At 40.3% G+C, this 15,632-nt stretch overlaps 1 protein-coding gene across 2 annotated transcripts; it reads left to right on the forward strand.

Moving 5' to 3' along the window:
- The first annotated feature begins 617 nt into the window (after positions 1–617).
- On the forward strand, positions 618–13,302 carry Arrdc3 (arrestin domain containing 3). Of its 2 annotated transcripts, none has more exons than XR_002379473.2 (8): positions 618–1,158; positions 4,629–4,710; positions 6,299–6,446; positions 7,323–7,425; positions 7,761–8,017; positions 8,284–8,446; positions 8,673–8,865; positions 10,610–13,302. XR_002379473.2 is itself a non-coding variant. In XM_021180071.2 (8 exons), the coding sequence occupies exons 1-8, from the start codon at positions 879–881 to the stop codon at positions 10,664–10,666; spliced, it is 1,245 nt and encodes a 414-aa protein (XP_021035730.1). In that variant the 5' UTR covers positions 620–878; the 3' UTR covers positions 10,667–13,302. The 2 variants fall into 2 exon arrangements, 1 of the variants encoding a protein (XP_021035730.1); XM_021180071.2 differs by having other exon boundaries at positions 620–1,158; positions 8,711–8,865.
- Positions 13,303–15,632: the final 2,330 nt, after the last annotated feature.

The raw sequence follows: 15,632 nt of genomic DNA on the forward strand, positions 1-15,632 counted from the left end.
TTCGAGGAAGTGGTCAGGCCTACACACTACATAGACAACTTGACTGGGTTTGATGCTGTAGGAGCTGAAGATGAGAGCTGCCTGGAGCATTGTTCTTTGGCTCCTCAGGCCTTGGCTTAGTCCATTGCCACCCAGCCTACAAAGTCCTGCTTGCTTTTGTTATTTCTATCCAAGTCAACAACGCTTTCTTCTATGAACAATATTTGTCTGCTTTTTATTACGTTTCTTTTGAAATTCATTAGCTCAGACTCCGGCCACCAACCGCTTGCCCAACTGGTTTCTCCCCTTCCCCCACGGCTCGCACGTCCTCCGGGTCCGCGGCCCAGGCGCACACTCCTGGCCTGGCGCCGCCGGGTCCCTCTGCTCAGCTCCGGGAGCGCGTGCGGGGCCGGCGCTGCGGCCGCGGCGGGGGTGGCGGGGGTGGCGGGGTGCCCGCCTGCCAATCGCAGCGGCCCATGCACCGAAGTCGGCGGCGCCCGCTCCACACCTACTGTACCGGGAGCGTGCGGCGAGAGCGGGGCGCGCGCCGCGCGGGAGGGAGCGCGCTGGAAGGCTGGCCGCAGTCGCAGCCTGCGCCTGCGCACTAGGGTTGTTTTTCACAAAGCTGCTCTTAAAGTGAGCTGGCAGCCTCCAGCCGCCCGTCTTTGTAAGGAGACCACTGAGACGAGCAGGAGCGAGGAGCAGCGGCTTCTCTGCTGCCCTGACTTTTTAAGAAATCTCAATGAACTATTTGTAGACAATCACTGATCCTGCCTGCATGATTTTTTTTTCTTGCACGGCAAAGACACCCATCAGTGTTAAGTGAAGATCACATCTTATATGCGATCTTGACTTTTTTTTTGGTCTTACATTATATTTTTATAGATTTTGTTATAATCATGGTGCTGGGAAAGGTAAAGAGTTTGACAATAAGCTTTGACTGTCTTAATGACAGTAATGTCCCCGTGTATTCTAGCGGGGACACTGTCTCAGGAAGGGTAAATTTAGAAGTTACCGGGGAGATCAGAGTAAAATCTCTTAAAATTCATGCAAGAGGACATGCGAAAGTACGGTGGACGGAATCAAGAAACGCCGGCTCCAATACTGCCTATACACAGAATTACACTGAAGAAGTAGAATATTTCAACCATAAAGACATCTTAATTGGGCACGAAAGAGGTAAGTTTTTAATTAGTCACTACATTCGACTTCTTTGCATGAGAACTTTAATCTCATTTAGTGCAGTTCTAATCGGCAGTTTGATAAAGGTTAGCAAACTTAGAAGCTGTAGTTTCTCCTTGACGTTCAAGCGTGTTAAGCCTTAATCCATGCAGACGTCTGCAAAGTGAGTGCAAACTGCACTTAACTACATCTGTAACCGGCTTCATATCTGCCATACGCACCTTACAACGTGTTTAAATGTGACTCAGTCGTTTTACTAATATTTTCAAATTCATTTGCAAAAGCTGCAGTCCAATATTGGATATCCTTTATTTTACAATCTTAGATCCAGAAATGAGCTCCAATAAAGAACTGTAGTGACATTTAAGAAGGTTGCTAGATGTATCTGATTTTGATATTAACGTACAAACGACTTTGAGGACTTGATTATTGTTCTTTGATAAAGGGCTTCCATTGCCTATTTTGACATATGGCACCAACACCCCCACGTGTTTTCCCCCTATTTTTTCCCAATTCCTTTTAAAATGTACATCAAGCATCGTTTATTTCAAAGGATAATATCTATCATTATGCAAACTATTAAGTCAGTTTTAGAAGCCATTCGGGGTCAGTAATTTTCTTCTCAGAGCATCATGTCTAACTTTGGAACGTGGATTCAATGAAACCCATGGCAGACAGATGGAATTGAAAAGTATATGACACATCGGATTTGGGTTTGGGGTATAAGATAAAGATTGAAGCATTGTCAAAGGGAGAAGGGATCCTGAGATTTGCAATCTGTTGTTTAAGTGCCTACAATGTGGAAATACAGGCGACTCCAAGCTTGTTTTTCTAAGTTTCCACCCTTTGTTAGAAGCGGTTCAATCCTGTTTCGGACCAGTTCTGGGGGATGGTGAGGAGGGGCGCTTGTTCTGCTCTCAGCAGATTGGTTACACGCGTCAGGTGGTGGCGATGACTTAATTCCTAGTCCAAGAAGAATATAATGTTAAAACTGGTTATGTAATTTGTTTCTCCTTTCTAATGCAGTATTTTAGTGCAAATACTGGCGACTTTTCAGAGAGAGGAATACTTTGTTTTTTTAATATCTAAAATGTACATCCTAGGGAGACGTTAATTGAACTTAAGGCAAGTGAGAAATGGAGGATGCTTTAAGTTACACAGAATTAATGTATCGTCTTTTAAATATGAAGGCGAAGCCAATTCTTAGGGTTTACGACGCACCTACACCGAGGTATTCCACATGCTGAAATGGTTCCCTAGTTCTCCTTCCGCAGCGTCTACACGGATGGTCCGTACAATGCCTAATGACAGCGCTCTTATTTATTTTTTTTAAATAAGGGCAGACACATGAATTTGCTTGTGAGCCTGCTTGGACGTTGCAGCCTTTAATGAAATAAGAAGAGACAAAGGCTTTTGCCTTGAAGAGTTCAGACTTGTAGTGGGGGGGAATAGATAGAGAGATCTATGGACAAACACTTGATCCATTGCACCACGATCTCACGGTTAGGATAACTACCTGCACCCTGCGAGGTGCCCCGGCAAGCCTGGCTACGCGTGGACGGGCTCGTAGGGCTGGAAGAGTTTCAATGACTTCAAACTGGCAGCTCGCTCTCAAACTAGCCTGGTAGCTGAGCGCCCGCCCCAGGCGCCCGGGGATAGGCGGAGCAGCGTTTGTTAGCCTGTTGCTAAGGCGATGCCAGGCGTTGATTGGATTGGGCTGGTGGGGGTGGGGAGGATCAAGCCGGCTCGCGCCGGTTGGGGCGAGGCTTGGAACCGGCGTGCGCCGGTAAAGGTCCCTCCTGGCCCGCCACCTCGGCTTCTGGGCGCGCCTCTCGCCCAGCGCAGCCGCCGCAGGTGCCATTGCCCTGGGTGCAGTCTCGGTTAAAAATCCCCCCTACCGGGGATTGGGGAACGTGCAGGCGCCAGGGTTCCCGGGGCTGGTACCTGTCTGGCCCGAGGGGACATGACAGAGGCAGGGCAGTGCAGAGAACGCTGCGGCCAGCTCGGCCTCGCCCATTATTCCCCCGGGCCTTCGCCTCTCTGCCGCCGCCCCAGTTCCCCCCGGCTGTAACAGTGTAGGTGTCAGGGTGGCCTGAGCCAGATTGAACCGGTCACCGGCTGGGGCGTGGAAAGCGGAAGCGCAGCGCGCGGTGGCCCCGCCCCCGGCTCAGCAGGCTAGGCTGCGCGGGCGCGAGCGCCGCGCGACGTATGCCGTATGTATAGCGGGGCGCGCGGAGCGCGGGCGCGAGCGGGCGGGCCGGCTGAGAGCTGCTCAGCGCCGGTTTAGGCCGGTCCTCTCCTGCTCCAGTCTAGTTCTTGATTGACAGCCAGGCACTTGTTTACCACGGCGCGGCGGCCGCCGCTCGCCTCAATGAGACTGCTGAGCTGGCACAAAAGGGAACCGGGAGGAAGAAAGGGAGAGGGAGGCGAAGTTTGGGCGCCTTGGAGGGAGCGAATTGACGGGCCACGGTCCCCTGGCCGGTCCTCAGGGCTGACACTTAAGAGGGGCTCCCCAGGAGGCGCGGGCAGGAGTGTGCAGAAATGGGCGGGTCACGATGATTTGGGGAGGAAAATCATATTTTTTATGCATTTTCAGTACTTAGGTGAAGTGTAGTGATGCAGCGCCAGCCCCCACCTCCATTCCATTCTAATTAAAAAGGATTGCCCACCAAGTAAAGCTACTAAGACTTTGGTATATTACGTAGAAAGCCAAAAGTACCTTTTCACATTTTTTATTTATTTTCACGACACACACACATGAATCCGAGCAAAAGAAATGGGTTAAGTGAAAGCTTATACCCCCACCCCGCCCAAGCCCCTGCAAATGGAAACTACCCAATTAGACTTAAGGATGTTGAAAAAAATGGTTTCTTTGTAAGCATCTTTTAAATTCTGTGCCTTGTAATTAAACTTATAAAAGCAGATTTCAGTCTGCTGCTAAAACCAGTTGAGTGTTGAATATTGTCTAAGTAAACAATTGTATGTAGCTTTTAAACAGTTGCTTACCACTTTCCTTTGGACAGGGTCCCCTCTGGGTGACCCTGAGTCCCAGGGGTCCTCCCAACTCTGCTAACAGGGTGCAACAGGAGCAGTCTTCTCTAGAAAGTCAGTAGCCACCAAAAACTGGCAATTTGCGATTTTTGTTTTACTAGCACTTAAGTAAACAACTGGTGGCCAAGATAACAGTGTAGTCGGATACCACAACCTGGTTTTGATACATTTTTTAACTGTTTTTCTTTTCCACTAAAATAAAACAGCCTATAAAGTATAACTAACTATTCATCATCCCTAGTTGAGGAATGAAGAAAAATGGAAAGTAAGGATTTTTATTTTAGCCAGAGGAAATAATGAAGTTGATAATGGAACTCATAGCTTAAGATGAAAGCTTGTGGCTTCGATCATGAAGAACATCTTGGGTTACCACCTGAGAATAACAAGGTTTTGTTTTCTTGTGTTTTTCATTTTAGATGATGATAATTCTGAAGAAGGCTTCCACACTATTCATTCAGGAAGGCATGAATATGCATTTAGCTTCGAGCTTCCACAGACGTAAGTATTCTAAGGAATAGGTATTTTCTATGGATACTCTTAGTCAAGCAAAATTAGATACTCCATATTTAAATACAGAGTTTTTAATTTTTTTAGTAAAAAAAAACCCTTTTCATTATAGAAACTTGATAGAGGAAAACAACATATTAAATAGGAGCTATTTTTAATCTCATGTGGCAAAATTACAGAAAGCACACTCAGTTGTTAGAATTTACAGTAGTGTTTGAAGCTTATAAAACAGTATTTAATTTAGGACTGGTGATTCAGTAGGTGCTAATCAAACAGTAAACCTTCAATCAGCTGCTTATTGTTGGCTGTATTAGAAGAAAGCTGAGGCTCACTGGGTTAAAATTCAGTATTCTGTCTTTTCTCCTATTGTAAATGATTAGCAATAAATTTAGAATGTAAAGATAACACTCAAGGAGAGGCCTGTTCTTTAGACACACATTCCATAGCTTTGTATACAGAGCTACTGAGGACATTACATAAGCTATCATAACCTGGACTTAAAAGGAAACGTCTGTCAGAGCCACCAGAGTGGAAAGCTTGAAATACAGTACATTCTTAGCATTTTAACAGATTGTTGAGATAGAATATGTAAACATTTTTGCATAATGCCTCTTAAGACACTGGAGCCTGTAAACTGGCACCTGCATTGATCTAGAGAATGAATTTAGCTCATAGCAGTTTATCAGGCCTTGGCTATATCTTAACTTTGTGTTTACTCGTTCTGTATTAGAATTTTGTGTAGAGTTCATAACCATTGTAAAATAGTGGCACTTCTACCAGGATAATCTAGCCCTCTGGCTTGGAAGTAACAACGCTGAACATTTCTCTAATGGGTCAGGCTGCTTCTTAAAACCTTTTCTAAACACTAAACCCTACAATCTGCCAAGTTGAGAAACAGTTCTGACTCTTTTGACATAGGCTTAATAGAAATATTTTTCTTTTCAAGCCTTAGAAAGTAAAGCTAGTTAACAGCCAAGGGAGAGTTAGAATAGGAGTGGACTGGGGTATAAAGAACAATTCCCATTTCTGTGAATTTATGAAAAAGGAAGTTGTGAGAGTATTCTAGACCTTTTTATGCTATATTTAATTAGTTGCTATAAAAAGAGGCTCTAATTCCTGGCTAACAAAAGTAGAGCAGTTTAAAGACTCTTTTCTGAATGTTTGATTAGGATCTAGGATTTTAAAATAGAAATAGTGAGGCCAGTTTTTACTTTTTTGTATTAAATTTTTTACCTTTTCAAGAATAGTTTATTTAACTTTCATAATTTTGCCACCAACATTAAAAGTAGGCTCTTTAGTTTAAAAGAATTCTTCTGGCTTTAAAAACAAATTTTCTGTTACATTTACCTCTCATCATTACTTGAAAATAAAAGATCTTTCCCCAGTGACTTATCCCTTTGGAAAGTTGTAAGAAATTTTACTTGTGGTACCTCCTTGATCCAAAAACAGCACATGGTGACATCTTTCTATACGTGGTACCTCACAGACAGTTCAACATGCTAATGGTTTATTCTGATCTAATACTGAATTTTTAGAAACAGGCATAAGATTAATATATCCATCTTTATATTTTACACAGACCACTTGCTACCTCATTCGAAGGCCGACATGGCAGTGTGCGCTATTGGGTGAAAGCCGAATTGCATAGGCCTTGGCTTCTACCAGTAAAATTAAAGAAGGAATTTACAGTCTTTGAGCACATAGATATCAACACTCCTTCATTACTGGTAAGAACTGACTGAATTCTGGATTGCTTTTTAACTTAATACATAAAGAACAGTTACTTAATCTATGCAATCTCCATAGCTCTAATAAAGAAATTTTATTAAATTCCATTAAAAATGCCTATTTTAAAATACAGTAGAAATAGAGTACACAAGCAAATGAGTAATGTGCTCCTATTTTTCATGCTGTGCTAAGTAAATTTAAAAGACCAGTATGTGATGTGAAATAGCTTTTACTCTGAACATAGCAATAACAAAGCCTGGTTTCTAAATGATTTGATGCACAATATTATCGTTTAAGACAATAACATCTACTCTTACTTGAAACTGTCACAAATCCAGCTTTGTACTACATTGCATTCTTCCAATTAGGGATAGGCTTCAAGCGATGGGGATTCATCATTTTCATGGAAAAAAAAAATCTTAATTTCTTTTTAATTGCATTTTATAAGACTAATTCAAATTTGGCTTAAAAAACTATTAGGTTTAAACAAAAGATGACATCTTTAAAGAAATAAAATTTAACCTTTAAATGGACAGCTTACTAAATTTTTACATTTTCAAAGTAAGATGTTACCATTTGAAATTACAACCAAGTTTCAAACAGTTTATGCAGAATTTGGAAAGGGTTTTTTTGTTTATTTTCATTAGTTTTTATTTGTACATGATGGGTTAAAACTTTGCTTTGGAATAGGATGTAAAGCATTTTTTTTTTCTTTATTGAATGGAAGTTTATATAAAGACAGAAGTTTTGTGTCATTTAAAACCATTGATTAAGGGAACAAAATCAGTTCTCTAATTGGATTTTTAAAATGTGACATTTTTATGAGTTTGTACATTGATGTTTTTTTTTTTTTTTTCTCAATTTATTTTTTACAGTCACCCCAAGCAGGCACAAAAGAAAAGACACTCTGTTGCTGGTTCTGCACCTCAGGCCCCATATCCTTAAGTGCCAAGATTGAAAGGAAGGGCTACACCCCAGGTATGTGTGAGGTTGAAGCCCACAAAAAGCAGTTTACTAAATATTTGTGTATACACATAGAATATGACAAATACCAAAAGTAAGCACCCAGTCTTCCCTAGTACAGATGTTCCATTGTCTCTGTCCGTTTTCTTCTTACAATCGTGGGCTGCTTTTCTCTTGGGAAAGCAAGAGTGAGCAGGTCTTGTTTTAACTGTAAGTCACTTTGCTCACGTCCAGGATAGTTTCTCTGCCATAGAGTTATATGGGCTTCATAGTTGAACTTCAGAGGTCTACACTTTATAGTGGGTGTTGGCTGGTTTTCTAATAGTAAATTTAATGGCTTCCCTCTGCAGGTGAATCAATCCAGATATTTGCTGAGATTGAGAACTGCTCTTCCCGAATGGTAGTGCCAAAGGCAGCCATTTACCAGACGCAGGCCTTCTATGCCAAAGGGAAAATGAAGGAAGTAAAACAGCTTGTGGCAAACTTACGTGGCGAGTCTTTATCCTCTGGGAAGACAGAGACGTGGAATGGCAAGCTGCTCAAAATCCCACCGGTTTCACCCTCCATCCTTGACTGTAGTATAATCCGAGTGGAGTATTCACTAATGGTAGGTGTTACTGTACAAAGTTTTTATGACTTAAAGTTGTAGGGTTGTAGTGTTAGCTTATCCAAGTATGGTTTTTATAGTCCACTTATAGTGGAGTTTAAATGTGTGTGTGAAATTTTACATTGTAATTCTACCTCTCATAAGCCTAGAACATGGCACATAAAATTGTGAAGAACTTTAAAGGGAATCACAGCTAATAACAGAATTAGGTTGTGTTTTAAAGACGGTTGTACCTGGAGTGCTGACGGAAGCTTCTGTCTCTGTAGGTATACGTGGATATTCCTGGGGCCATGGATTTGCTTCTCAGTTTGCCACTAGTCATTGGGACCATCCCACTGCATCCATTTGGTAGCAGAACCTCAAGTGTGAGCAGTCAGTGTAGCATGAATATGAACTGGCTTGGTCTGTCCCTTCCTGAAAGACCTGAAGGTAATTACATAATACATTTTTAAATGTTCTCTATTACTATTAAGACTTTCTCTTTTGTTTTTGGTATATTATATTCCTAGTTAAATTGTACCTTTCCTTAGCACATGTGACCTTAATGTTAAGTTTGGTTATATGTCTCTCTTGTTTTAATCACCAAACAAATAATTACACTTTCACATGACACTTTTTTAATATCTACTATTCTGTGTATTTTGACATGCATAAGAACATGTTGTTCGAATTGCGTGTATCTTTCTCCTTCAGCACCACCCAGCTATGCAGAGGTCGTAACTGAGGAACAGAGACGGAATAATCTTGCCCCAGTGAGTGCTTGTGATGATTTTGAGAGAGCTCTTCAAGGACCATTGTTTGCTTATATCCAGGAGTTTCGGTTCTTGCCCCCACCTCTCTATTCAGAGGTAAGCACCAAGACAAATAACAATGTACTGAGTCTCCTAGGAAGCAGCAGTAGACGGTTTTAAAAAGGCTTTAGCAAGACAGTTGCTTCTTGATTATCCCAGGAGTAAAAAATTTAGAACAGCTTAAAAGTTACAATTGTCAAATTTTCTAACTTCAACACGTTTGACTTCGTCCAGGAAATAATATGATGTTCAAACTCTAGTTGATTCATTAGCATTTTAAAGAAATAACCTTATAACTTTGTAAACATTAATTAAATAGCTAGAATTTATATTATTCATAGTTCTCCAATCTAATTCTTACATATTTTAGCATTCTTAGTCATAAGAAAAGTTAGCATATTTCCAAATGACTTTTTAAAAAACACGGCTAAATTATTTATGCTCTTCCTTCATGTTGATCACACTGGGCACTCGTGAGTAAAGATAAGCACTTTGGATAGGCTCACAAATTAGTGAAAAAAAAAAAAGATTCAAAGTGAAGTCTTACTTTAACAGTGTTAGGAAACAGCACTCAGGTAATGAGCAGCTTATTGGCGCTTAGGAAATCAGAGTGCTTCCCTGAGAAAGGTGATTCTTAAAGCTGAATTTTAAACTCCAACTAGCCCTCCAAAGACGGGAGTATAGGCAGGAAGGGCAGGCCCGAGGAAGGACAGAAGGGGCTGGGTTCAGCAGTTTCAGGGCTTTCTTACATGACGAGCCAACAGTAGACATTTTTATAGGACCTTTCAAATTGACCTTGATAACCAAAATAATTATAAATCAAGAGAATCATCCCCTGGGTTATATAATTTATTCCACTGTCTCATATGCATTAGACACAAAGGATCTTGTTTTTACTTTGAAACCAATTGCTGTGACACCATAACTGGAGACGTGGTTCCCTAAAACCATCCTCATTGACTACAGGGTACTCAGAATCTGCTCATACACATTTTTGATTAGACATTTTCCTGTCTTATCGTAGTCTATAAAATATGTGTTAGATTCTGAAAATGTTCTACTATTTCTCACAAATTCTATTACTGTATTTTTAGTCTTATATTTTTTATTTTGCTTCTGGCTTACTTTGAGTATTCATAGCTTTCATGGGGGAATTTTTTTAAATGAATATATAAATAGTATTAATTTCATCTAATTTTTCATAAATTCTGCCCATTTCAAGATGAATATAAGTTAATTTAAAACTTGTACAACACTAAACTAGCTCTGGAATGTAACTTAACTACAAGACAACTGGCTGTTTTCTTCAGAAATGTGTATTTTGTGGAAAACTTCTGAGGCACTTTGGTGTCTCACATTTAAGTTCAAATGGATCAGACTTGTAGAGAAGACCCTTAAGTTTCACAGGAACCATAGAACCTCAGGAAAAGGTGCACTGGCCTTTAGAACAAGAACAAAACAGTCACTTTACAAAGAACATGAGCGATTTGATGCTATACTCCAGTGTTATAACTGAGTGTAAGCAACGCTGATGTTGAGTGAAACTGCCCTGCTAAAAGAGAGCCTGCCAGGAACTTGTGTGCAATTGAACTATTCATGCAGAACTATAATGCTAGTACCCTTGCATTCTCATGCAGCACGTCCGAGGGAGGGACACCAGTGTATAATTAACTAAGAAGTTATGTATGTCCTCTGATTATATTGGTTACATTTGCTGATTGTTACTGAAAAGCGGGTAAGTGTTGCATTCTTCCTACACCTTACCAAGTTAACTTTGTAAATTTTGTCTTATTCCTACTAGATTGATCCAAATCCTGATCAGTCATCCGAGGACAGACCATCATGCCCCTCTCGCTGAAGGAACACTTGACTGAGTCAAGTTGACATGGGTTCTGAACTGTATCTCTTCCAGCTGAGGACAGAGAAGTATCTTGGAGACACGTTTTCAGAGGAAGTGGAATTGCTTTTGCCCAGACAGATGGCAAACACATGAAACAACCAGTGATCATGCTTTAGAATCCTACAGCATCATTTGGGGCTGCTCCAACATGCTTGAAGATCTGAGCTTTCCTTCTTTAAAACTGGCACATGTTAAGGGCATCTTCTTAGCCTGTGGTCATCCGTGTCAAGACACCATTGCAGAGAAGGATGTTGTCCCTCCTATTTGAAAATTTGCACATGCTCAATGCTTACATTGTGCAGTTCAATGTCACTACAGCATTTTTTTTTCCATTTATGCCAGACTCTTGATACTCTTACAACTTGTTTATGGTCAGCACAACATGGAACAAAAGAAAGCTTTGAAAAACTTTGACATTAAAAAAACAAAACAAAATGCACTGACAGGTTTTTTTTCTTAGTTTTTTGTTTTGTTTTGTTTTTGGGTTTTTTTGTTTGTTTGTTAAGTTAATGTAGCCTGGACTCTACCTGCATATGCACATGCTCAGAATTGTCCTACTAGGCTGACCATGTATCACCTCTTCAGCTTGGATCCTACTGTGGATTTATTTACAAACATCAAATGCCTTCAAGCCAATCCTTTTGCTGTATGTTTTGCAGCCTACTGTAGTAGATAAGCAACAGATACAAGAAGAAAAGAGACAAGAGGAGAAGGCTGACAAGAGACTTTTTATGGCTGTTGTTTGGTTTTCTGTGAGAGTGTTGCCTTTCTACTATTGATAGCAGAGCAGCATTGTGTTACTGACTGCCTAACATCACTCAATCTCAGGTGAATGCATCACTTGCCAAACTGTTGGAATGCCGTCTATGTTTGTTGCACTGTTATGTTGTTGCTGTTGTTGTTGTTGTTAATTGTTGTTATTTGGTTGGATTTTTTGGAGAGGGATATTCGGAAATGGGACATACACAAAACTGATAACCCACCCACATTCCCCTTTTTATCATTACATAGAAGAAGAAACAAAGCTCAGAGTGGAGAAAGACAGTAGGGCGGGCGGGCACCAGCAGAGGCAAGGGCTGTTGCTCTGGAAAAATATTTTTATTATTTTAAAAACGAGTGGAAGCTGCCCGGTCACTAGGGAAGGGAGGGAAAAGTGCATTTATTTTTATACAGAGTTACTTAATTACCTCCAAAACACATGTGTTGGATATCAGTTTTGCTGATGCAAGGTACTTCAGTAAGCCAGAATATATCAAGGTCATGATGGGGGAAGCTTCATTTATACATTTGCTCACGTTTGAGAGAACAAAATCCCAAATTTGTTTCCAAAGTGTGTAACTTTCTAAGTAGAAAAACTAGAATGTTCGCTGGGATAAGTAGCTTTAGTTTGTACACGTGTATAATACTGTTTTTCAACAATTTTTCCTGTCATCTAAGAGGCATTGATAGGTCTCCAGCTTTGAGTATATATAAGTAGGGCAACACATGAGTAAATTATTTTTAAAGATAATTTATGGTTGGATTGTAACCATATACTAACATTCATGAAACAAGTAAAACCCCCACCTTCTCAAAGTACAAAATAGAGCGATTTTGTAAGAGTTGGCTTGTGTTCTTAGTGACACCAGCATCTCTGATGTTACAACATAATGTGTGAGATGGATCTTGTCATCTGCCCACCTTGCCATCTGACCCACAGTTACAGTGACTGAGAAGACTCGGAACTCTGGCCTGGTGCTTGACCTGGTTAAATACTGTCTTAAAGCTTCATACAAAATAGGCTTTTCCATAAGTGGCCTTTAAGAAAACATGGAAGATAATTCATGTTTGAAATAATGCTGACAGGGTGAAGAAAGCCCGTTGTAAAAATGAATCGCGTTTTAAGTGATTCAGTTAAAGGGTTTGTGCTCCCATAGCAAACTAATACTAGATAATAAGGAAATGGGGTGAATTATTTTTTTAATTGTTAAATCATTTTGTGAATGTCCCCCACCCCCACCCCCAGAAGAAGCTGATGGGATATTTGGCATAAAGGGCATTTGGTGGCTTTGTTTTCGTTGGGAGGGAGGGATTGTCTCAAAACACCTGACTCTGTGTTCTGTCTAACTAGGGAACAATTGTTGGTGTGCATGGCCTCTGGCACTCACTACCATGTTCTACACAATACTCTATTATAATGCAAGAATGACCAATATTCTGATAATTGGCACTGGTGACAAAATTCTTTTACGATTTGGCAAAATAAGGTTTTACTTTTCCCATTAATTCTTTACTCTTTAGAGGCATTATACTTCTAAATATTGGTCAATTCTTGACATAACACCTGAGGGCCACAGTCGTGCTCTAGTATTCAAGATAGCTTCCTAATTTTTCATTTAGGAAAAGTCAAATCCAAAATGTTCGAGAAACAAAGTGCAATATTAAATGTTTGCTTTATAGATTATATTCTATGGCTGTTGTAATCTTTTATTTGGTGCTGAATATGTCCTTGTAGGCTCTGTTTTAAGAAAACCATGTGGGAAATGATTTAACTTTTCCTATTGCTCTTCCTTGTGGAAAATAAAAGTGTTTTTTTTTTTTCTGTTTTTGTATAATTGTTTGCCAGTTTATTTGAAGTTTGGTCAAATTAGTGATGCACTACATTCAGACGTGATTAACATTACAGTTAAACTCTTAGATCCTTCTGAGTACTTTGTTTCTAAATTGGAAATTTACTGATGGAATTTACTGAGGATTTAAAAGACGTGAGTTAAGTCTTAATGAACCAAATGTAAGCAGGTAATTTAGATACTAGTCCCCAACCCCAAACACACAACACACCTCTGAAATACCTTATCCTAACATTATAGGAGAACCTACATTATAAGTTTAGTTGAAAACCACTGAACTGTTTTCCCAAATTTTAAAAACAGCAGTAAATATTTTTTAAAAATGGGTCTATTAGAGTGATTGGCAACCTTAAAAGTCCTTTTGGAATCTAATTTTTCTTGTTCATTGTTTACACATACATATAAGAATATCTTTATGTGCCTTAGAATGAAATTCCCATGTTACCAAGAAACATTTTTACATTTTGAATGCAATTATAACGTGTTACATAAATAGCTGAACTGTAAATTTGTCACGCAAACCAGTGGAAGACACAAATCTTTCAGTAATTAACAAATGAGAGGGGTCAGTGAGGAGGGGATGAACTCAGATCGTTGAGTGCACCAGGCATGGAACAAAAGGCTCAAGTTGATTTCCTCTTTGGTTACATAAGATGCTCACTCTTGAAGGTGTGAATTTGTCTTGTTTATTAAGGAAGTAAAAACACTATGATCTACCACCAGTGGCTGCCAGGTCTGGGCACTCCAGTGAAACTGACTTTGGAGTATATTAAGACTAAACTACCTATCTTACCTAGGTTAAACAACACTGTGGGTCCTCCACTGTCAAGCTGCTTCATGAATTTACTGAATAGTTGACTGACCTTGCTGTATTTAACCTTGCCATATTTGATTCTATAGAAAAGAAACTCATACTAGCTACAGTGAAACAAAGTATTAACTCATAATTCCAGGCATGATCTATATTAAACACAGCTGGATCTAGGAATGCCCTGGGGACGTTCTCTTCCCTTTAATTTTTTGAAATGAGTGTTTTTATCCTGAAACTTTTCATATGTATTTTTTTCATCCTGGCTTCTAAGCTAAACAGACCAGAAAACTTCTTGGTTCTCCAAAGACAAATAGGAGACTTACTCAAACTGACTTCAAACTCAAGATCTGCCTTCCTTACAAGTGCGTGCCACCATGTCCAGTTAATAAGAGATTCTGATTAGCTGGTATTTGAAACTCATTTGTTATGACATAGGTGAGTTTTCCAATAGAAAAACTTAAAATTCAGTATTATCATGTTCCATCAATAGGGCCCAAGCCAGCAACCACAGTATACGCCCTGGAAGTTTGTCCATCTCAGAATATTGAGTCAAAATCTACCTACTCAAAAATTCCTGGGTGTAGTTTGAATGAGAATGGCCCCATAGGCTCCTGTATTTGAATGTCTAGATCCTAGTTGTTTTAGGGAAGTATTAGGAGGTGTGACCTTGTTGGAGGAAGCACGTGACGGGTAGGGCTTTGAAGTTTCAAAAGCCTGAACTAGGCCCAGACTTGTGTGCAACCTCCACCGTGTGTGTGTGTGTGTGTGTGTGTGTGTGTGTGTGTGTGTGTGTGTGTGCGCGCGCGCGCGCACAACCATGACAAGCATGGACTAACGGAAATTGTATATAAACAAGCCCCCAATTAAATCCTTTCTTTATGAGAGTTGCCTTGGTCATGATGCCTTTTCATAGCAATGGACTAAGTGACTAAGATACCAGGTAATACGTTTGAGGTAGAATTATATAATCTCTGAAATAATAGGTAGTTATATCTTTGGAGTTCAGTGTCAACAGTGTGCATTTCCAAAAGCACTTGACTGGTGAAATAGTTACTTTTTCACTCTTTGATTTCATACTACAAAGAGGAAACATGTTGGAACTCAAAACATTTTATGGGTCAGAGGGCAACGTGTTTGCTATGTAAGCATGAAGACTTGCTTTCAGCACCTCCCCACCCCAAATAAAACATTAAACAAATAAAAAAGCCAGGTGTGGTAGTAAGGCCTTCCTTTAATCCCAGTCCTCATCAGAAGCAGGTAGCAAATCTCTACCACATTAAGCACATTCCATGCATGGAGGTCCAGGCCAGCGAGCCCTGTCTCACGTAAGTAAAAATCTTGAGCACTGCTGCCCACCTACAATACCAATGCTGAGAGGCAAAGTCAGAAGGATCCAAGGCTGCTGCTAGTCAGCTAGTCTAACCCAGTCAGCAAGGTCCAGATTCTGTGAAAGAGACTGTGTCCGAAAATAAGTCGGAGTGATAGAGGTTCCTGGCCTGCAACG

The sequence above is a fragment of the Mus caroli genome, chromosome 13, assembly GCF_900094665.2.
Source record: "Mus caroli chromosome 13, CAROLI_EIJ_v1.1, whole genome shotgun sequence".
Taxonomy (NCBI): Eukaryota; Metazoa; Chordata; class Mammalia; order Rodentia; family Muridae; genus Mus; species Mus caroli.